At 34.8% G+C, this 8,344-nt stretch overlaps 1 protein-coding gene across 1 annotated transcript; it reads right to left on the bottom strand.

Moving 5' to 3' along the window:
* On the bottom strand, positions 5,090–8,096 carry LOC107604920 (calcium load-activated calcium channel; the record flags this gene model as incomplete). The annotated part of the gene is given in 3 exon segments (XM_016306638.2): positions 5,090–5,917; positions 6,501–6,559; positions 7,982–8,096. A coding segment is annotated over 1 exon segment (570 nt). The 3' UTR covers positions 5,090–5,265.

Raw genomic sequence — 8,344 nt, 5'->3', positions numbered from 1 at the left:
TACCCTTCTCCACCCTAATTCTTCTCCTTCTCCTTCCCCCTCCCCAACGCACTCCCCCCTTCCCCTTCCTGAATGCATTCTCCCCCCTCCCCAACCCTAATTCTTTCCTCCCCCTCTCTAACCCTAATTCCCCATCTCCAACGCACTTCCCCACTCCTCAGTCCAAAATCCCCCTTTCTAAACCCTAATCCCCTTCCCTTGCCTCTTTGAATTCTAATTCCCTTCCCAACACAGTGTCTCACACTCTCAACTCACTCTCCCCCAAAACAGTAGTAGAGCTCAACCTTCTCAGTCTTACAGAGCCAGTGTCATCGACACCGCACTGTCGCCATCTCGTCGTCGGGTCTTCTGCGTCCGCCAGTGTCTCCTTCGTAGCATTGTGTTGTCTACACGCCTTCACCGCTGTCGCCTTCACTGCTTGTATCTGCTTGCTGCTAGCCCCCAGTCATTACCATGCCTCCTCTGTCTGGGTTTCATCTTGGCTCTATCGTGTCCTGCCCCCTCTGTGTCTGGTGTTGGTGTTCTTCTTCTATTCTTGCTTTGGTGGTGTCTGTATTAAGTTTTATTTTATTTTATTTTATTTTATTTTATTTTATTTTGATTATTGTATATGAATTTGTTTCTGAGTTTTATTGTGATTAATCTTTTTGAATGATAATTTAACCTAAAAATTTGGGACAATTCATGATTTGGGACAACTCTGTTGATGTTGAGGTTGTTGTTGCTGTGAATGGTGGTGTTGAGGGAGGAAGAGGGAAGTGTGCGTTGGGGAAGGGGGAGTGGTGGAGAGAGAGAGTGGTGGAGGTTGTTGTTGCTGTTGATGTTAAAGTTGTTGTTGCTGTGAATGGTGGTGTTGAGGGAGGAAGGGAAAGTGTACGTTGGGGAGAGGCTTGTGATGCGGCGGGGACTGCGATTAGGGAGAAGTGTGCGTTGGGGATGGGGGCTGCGACAGGGAGGGAGAGGGAAGGGGAGGGAGTGTGTATTGGGGAGGGAACTTTGAGGGTGGTTTGCCAAGTCATCAAAACACGGTGGCCACATCAGCACTATGCTTGCCGGAAATGTGCTCCGGTGAACTCGTGGGTACGCTTGTCAAATTTTAAAACCTTTTAAGGACCATTTTGTCAATAACAATAGTGAGGTACTAAAATGTCAGCGTTTGAATCTTTCGGGTACTGATTTGGTCATTACCTCTAAGATTTATAATGAAAATTCTAGACACACAAGTTTGAAACATGAGTTTGTAAAGCAATTAACAAATATAAAAGAAATTTAGCGGATTTTTTGACTCAATGTTTGTCAAGGAATAAAATCAAAGAGGCTATCGGTAAAATCAAATTAAAATGTATTATGATTAAATGATAGGAACTCAACCTCATTTCACTGACCAATAATTTTAAAGTTTAATGGATACTAAAAAATTATTCAACAAATGGAGTAATAAGATATAAAATTTATTTCCTATAAATAAATTAGAAGGATAAATTAAAATTTTAATAAATTGATAATAATATTTATTAAAAAATTTCACATATATGAATATAAAAATTATATTATACTACGCATGGAATATTGATTTAATCAATTATACATTTCGTTAAAATTTTCAAAATTTATACTAAAAAAAATACTTAATTTTAGTACATATTCTTTACACATATACTTTATTAATTAAGTGTGCCAGTTTAATTATTGAGAATTCTAAATTTTTTTTGTTAAAGGGAATATAAAATTTCTTATTATTGCTTGGCAAAAGAATTCTTAGAGGTTTTATTATAATGTGCCAAAATATTATTATCAATCTAATAGTAACTTTAGATAGAAGAATATATCTTTAAAGATAATGATTTAATCGTATTTTAAAATCATAATAAAATTTATTTTTATCATCTTTTACTCGTTATTTTCCCAACATATATTATTGAGCCCCTTTACACATTCAAACAATTTTATATTTAAGTTTATCTAAGTTATTTAGTTTATGCTGAGACTTCTTCTTCTTTTTCCTCCTCCTCCTCCTCCTCCTCCTCCTTTTTCTTCATCTTTTTTTTATTATTGTCATCGTCACCACCACCATACTACTACATCCATCTCCTCCTCCTCCTTCTCCTCCTCCTCCTGTTTCTTTTTTATTTGAATTTCTTTGATCTCCTCCGTCCTTTTCTTCTTCCTCCTCCATCATCATTATCGTCATCACCAATAACACCAACATTTTGCTAACATCTTTATTGATTCTGATTCTCTGTGGTGATCGAATGAACCGAAAATATTATCAAAATAAAATCATTGTATAATACCAAATGAACTGAAAATGGTCCATTATATAAATTCAAATTCAGAAAAAACATGCGTCTCGAATGAACCGAAAATATTATCAAAACAAAACTATTGTAGAATACCAAATGAACCGAAAATTTTTCATTATATAAATTCAAATTCAAAAACACTTGCTTCTCGAATGAACCAAAAATTAGCTCAAAATAAAACTATTGTATAGTACCAAATGAATCGAAAATCATCCATTATATAAATTCGAATTCGATGATAACGATAACGACGATACGTATTAGAAGAAGACAATGACGATAACAATGATGGAGGAGAAAGATGAAAAGAAAGGAGGAGACAAAATTCCAATAAGAGGAAGAGGAAGAGATGGTGTTGGTGACAACGGTAACAAAATTGAAAAATAATAAAAAAGGAGGAGGATAAGAAGAAGAAGAGGAGGGGAGAAGAGAACATGAAAAAGAAACGCGTAACTCAAATCACTTGAATGAACTTGAATGTAAATTGCTTGGATGTGGAGAATTACTCTATATTACTGGCTGCTTTGATCACATATCCTTTTGTTGCATTGGCAAATTTATAAGGTTAGGGAATTTAAAAGAAAAAAAAGGTTAAATATTTAAAGAAAGAGAAGAGTTAATATTCAATTTGGTCCCTAAATTTACATGCGAACCTCAATTTAATCCCTACAGTTTCAATTGACTTTTTTTAATCTCCAAACTTTTCAAACGTAATTCACATTAGTCACTGGGACAATTTTCGGCACAAAAACGTTAATGAAGCATTGACATGGACAATCAAATGTCATACTGGAACTTACAAAACGACGTTGTTTGGATTTTGGCGCTTAAATAGTCCAAAAATGATGCCGGATTACTTGTTTTAGGAGAAAAACGTTTCAATAAATACCACTTATGATGTTTTTTTGGACTATTTGAGTGCCAAAACAAAAAAATCGTCGTTTTATAGAGTCCAACGTGGTATTTGACTGTCTACATCAGCATTCCGTTAATGTTTGTGCGTCGAAAATTAGCCTAGAAGCTAAAGTGAGTCACATTTGCAAAGTTTGAAAACTAAATAGAGACAATTAAAATTTTAAGGACTAAATTGAAGTTTGCGTATAAATTGAGGGGCTAAATTGAGTATTATCTTGAAAGAAAAACACTACTAATTTTTCCATTCCAACTCAGAGTGTGTGTGGATGAGCAGAAGACATTTATCTTTCCTCACACCAAGTGCTCATAATTCAACCGTTGACTTGGGTACAAAAAAGTTTAAAACTTCGAGCCAATTATTTCACTTACAAACTAGCGTCTAGCTAAGATTAATTGAAGGTGAATACCCTGATTCGCCGAAAAAGTACTCCATCCCACCACCAAGAAAAAGGAAAAACTACCAAAAAGAAAAAACAAAAAAGGGTTACAAACTCTTCCATGGCTCCACCTCCATCCCACCACAACTCATTATTCAGCATGCAGAGTGGATATTTTCATGTGATACTCAAATATGAATTTTTTTTTTTTTTTTACATAATGCAATTTTTTCTCTTGTGTATTTTCTGTTAATCTGACTTAAGGGTTAAAATTTGATGATAAAAATCACATTTGAGTTATGAAAAAAGAAGAGAAAATCCATTCCGCATTCAGCATCTATATGCAGCCCTTCTCAAGCCTTGATATGATTTTAAGAGTCTGTTTGACAATTTTTCAAATCAAATTGCCATTATGTAGGGTCGAGTTATACATAAATAACGTTTGGCAATTACTCAGATTTTTATTTACTTTATTTTTTTCGATTGTAATTACTTAGATTTTTGGGTGAGACGTGGACTGGCTAATTTTAACATTTGTGCTACATCAAAAGATAGTTATTATTTCAGGGTCTGTGTTTCATCACAGCTTCTATGCATGAAGACCACTTTAGTCATTGTTTCGGAAAAGAGACAAAGAAAAAGAAATTTATTTAAAGAAAGAACCAAATACAAAAATATATAAAGGTGTTTTTTCCAATCCTCTGTCCGCCAAAAAATAGGGATCAGACACAATTTTGGCATTATGGGAGACACTAACTAAACCTAGACATTACTCGAGACCATTCACAAGAAAACCCTTAGTGGGGTTTTTGGTAAACAAAAGTGCCATAGGCCTAAAAAACCAAATAGCCTACACTAAAACAGGAACATTTCGGGGCAGAGACATCCCCATAGCATCACTGATCAAGAGTTGCTCGATCCCCACAGGGGCCAAGTTCCAGTATTTAGTGTTGGGTGACTGAGTGTATAGTGTGGGTGACTGTTGTGTCGTTATCATGCTATAATGCCTAGTATTGAAAGTTGTCCAACCTATTCTCCTGACCAAAAAATGAAAAGACCATTCACAAGAGAATCTAACCACAGCTCATCAAAACCATTCACTTAAAGATGACCTCAAATCAAAATATCTCAAAAACGAAAATTCTCCATTAAGAAACACTGGAAGTGTTAAGGTGAAAGGAGCTCGAGCCAAGCAAATAATGGAGCCACGTTCTTATGAAACCATTAAAGGCTTGTTACCTACTCAATGGAAATCAGAGTCATAAGCAAAATTTATAACTAAATGACATACATGACATTCATCAGAAATCACATGATAATTATTATTTTCTTCCCTCTCTTAGGTGATTCTATAAACAAATTATTGGCCTTATTTTGGGAGAACATTTTTCGGAAAAAAAAAATAATTAAAACAGAGAAGAAAATCCGTTTCTATAGTAGCAAAGCCAAGGGTACAGTTTATTGTATATAAATCAAAACTTGACAAGAAAATCATGATCTTAAAACTGAAATTGGAAATTAACGACCTTCAGCACCAGTTATAAAAACGGAAATGATGGTTGCATTAAGAACCCGGTCATAAATCATAAATTGCTACAGTTATGCGGCTCCAGATTATCTTCAACCTAAAAATAAGGGAATAAAGGTTTACAATACATAGCAAAACATGATCAACTGGTCTTCGGATCGGGCATGGGAAAGAGGCTGCCGCTTGCACCCCTTGGTGGTGCAAAACCCAAGAACTTCTGCAAATTTGTTCGGATGCTAATGGAACATAAGAAGTATAGAAATGCCATGGAACAATCAGTGGGGTCACTACCCTGTAACCCTCGATGGCTCATCTTCATAACAAGACCAAAAGGTTTAAAGGGTAATTTGGCAACTACCTTGCCTTCAAAGAGTGAATTTAGCAAACCAAAGACCACAAAGAGAACTAGCGCAACCACACCCCCAGACTTGAATTTGAAGAGAGACAAGTCACGACTGGATTCTTTCAGGCTTGTCTCAACACGGTCAATTTTTTTGGTCTTAGACTTCTTGATGTTGATTTTGTTGCTCTCTGTCTTCATTGTCTCAAGCTTCTTGGAGGCTTTGTCGATTGAAGAGCGAAGGTTCTTGTATGAATTGGTGCGGTAGATCAGAACCCATGAGATAGCCTCACAAACAATAGCTGTGCAGAAGGAGATGCCCACTACAGTTAGACCATCTGAGTACTTGAAATCTGAGAAAGGATTTGCCATGGAATGGAAGGAAGAATTTACGGGAAAATTATAGAATTAGAACTGGATGTTGGTCTGAACTGTTGTTTTAAGCTTCCAAAGCCTGTTAATATATAGAGACCAAATCATATATCATAGTGTAGGGTACGATAAATGATTTTTATAATTAAATTTATACTATATATATTAATTCATTCTAACCCATACAACATGTTTACAAATAATAAATATAAAATTATGAAAATACCAATTATCTCCACATTATTAACATAAAACTCATTTTCACAAATATGTGTGAATAACTATTGTCCTTCCCTTCCACAATACACAATAAATAACCATCACAGAACTTGACTTCGGCTACTTGCAATCCATGTGCTTAATGTATAATTAACAAATCTTAAAGGGGAAAAAATCCTTTAAGAAGAAAACAAAGTGAAAGAACTGATGGATGTAGAGCGATTTATATCAAGTTATCGACATCCCATTCCTGTCTGAGTGTCTGTCATGTTTAACAAAATGCAAACATCATGGCATTAAGAAAGTGATTTGTGCAGAAAAACAAACAGCAACCAGGGACTTGTCACAGATGTCTTGATGTTCAAACATAAAAAGCTCATACTGATTTGGTTGTAAAAGTGAATATCCATAAAATTAAAGAGGCAAGAATTAGGAAGCAAATTTACCTGGGCTAGCAAGGAAGCTTCCCTTCAAACTATGTCTCCAATTTCAAGATAAACTACAACTTCAGAAATATGAAAGTCACATAAAGTGCAATCACATAATAACACTACAGAAGCAACTAACATTATATAAAGTATAACCAATTAGCAATAAATAATCATCATTTAATTTTGTGATTGGTAGAGACTAAGGGAAGAGATTTAGAAAAGAGGATCTGTAATTTTTGAGAATCAATATGATACACGGTGCAACCTACTTATAGGTGTTTAGTCGTGTGAAAAAAAGAGAGGAGAAAGATAACTATTTAAGTTAAATTCAGATAATAATTCAAGTATCTAACTACACCATCCTAACTAATATTTAAATACTCGAACAGTGAGAAACTAAACACATATCTAAGAATGTTAATATACACATAGCAGCAACTAAATTACCAGAGCTACATAATAAGGATTAAAACTCTTCAACATCTATACACACATTAAATGAGTAAATGCTCATATCAAGCTGGTCCTAGAAATTATTTTTGAATCAACTTGGTAACCGATATTTTCCCATGAATCAAATTAGACATTGTGAAAACTTCCATTAACAGAATGCTATCGCGAACTGTTAAGTGCCAAAGTGGCACTCAAGCAAGACGAGATTGTTTCGTTGTTGAGTGAATCCCACGAAAACGTCATATTTGCCCTTCAAACACCAAATACAAAAATGAATTCACACCCCACCCCACATTAACTACTATTTCCCAGTAAAACAAACAAATTCTTATTCTTCCAACTCATCTTATGTCATCTTCTAGCCACTGTAGTACCACCTGATGACAAACCTATCCATGCAAGGACTCCATTAATGAATCGCAGGACGAACATGATTCACCGAGAAAATATCAGTACCACATTGATTCAAAAAATATTTGGGAACCAACTTGATGCAAGCATAAAAATTTAGGGACTAGGTTGAACATTTGCTCCAAATTAGATCATAAATTCTGTGCATAATTAATTCCAAGTTTCTATTAATATTTGAGTAAAAATCAACTCGAATCAAGTGATGGATCAAAGAACATCCAAATCTTCTTATTAAGGCAATACAAGATTGACATTAAATCTTCTTATCACACGAATCGCAAGTGATCGGAAAGCAAACATATATATATGGGCTTTTGCGACCTAAATGTTTAGATTTTGAATGTAACCGTCAAAAAGATTGGCCAGCCTCTCTACCCACTGAAATCTGAACTCCAACGGGTAGGGGTTGGACACAAAAGAAAAGATGTGATGTCAAAAGCCTTTGACTTCTAAGTTCTAACTTTAAGATCAACCAATATCCAAAACAGATAATAATAGCAACAATAACAATGATGATAACAAGAATAACAATCATAAAGAATTGAAGTTGGAAGACGCATTAGGACGGAAACAAATCAAGATAACCAGCACAAAGACGAAAGCGAAGAACACATGAAACAGAAAATTGGAACCTGCAGTTGGCTGTGACTGATGTGGAAGACGAGTGGAGCCGCTGCGAAAAGTGAGGACCGAAGAAAAACAGCGATGGGATTAGATTATTTGATCTGAGAAAGAAGTAAACAAAATAATTTGAGATCGTGCGACAGGTTTTTTTTTTTTATATGTTGGACGGAGTATGAGAAGAATTTTAAAATAGAGAAGAATGAGCCCTGTATGCTGCGGCCTTTATTGCTGAGCCCACTTATAAATCAATAATGACAATTATTATCACTACAAAAATTAATAATGTTATTTTTTATTTTTTAAAATTCTTCTTTATCTTTGTTGTTTTTCGTCAATGTTTTTTTAAAAATAATTTTAGGATAATATGCAAG

Source organism: Arachis ipaensis, chromosome B06 (assembly GCF_000816755.2).
Source record: "Arachis ipaensis cultivar K30076 chromosome B06, Araip1.1, whole genome shotgun sequence".
NCBI classification, from domain to species: Eukaryota; Viridiplantae; Streptophyta; class Magnoliopsida; order Fabales; family Fabaceae; genus Arachis; species Arachis ipaensis.
Note: the sequence above shows the minus strand (reverse complement) of the source record. Positions and strands in the feature narration are given on the sequence as shown.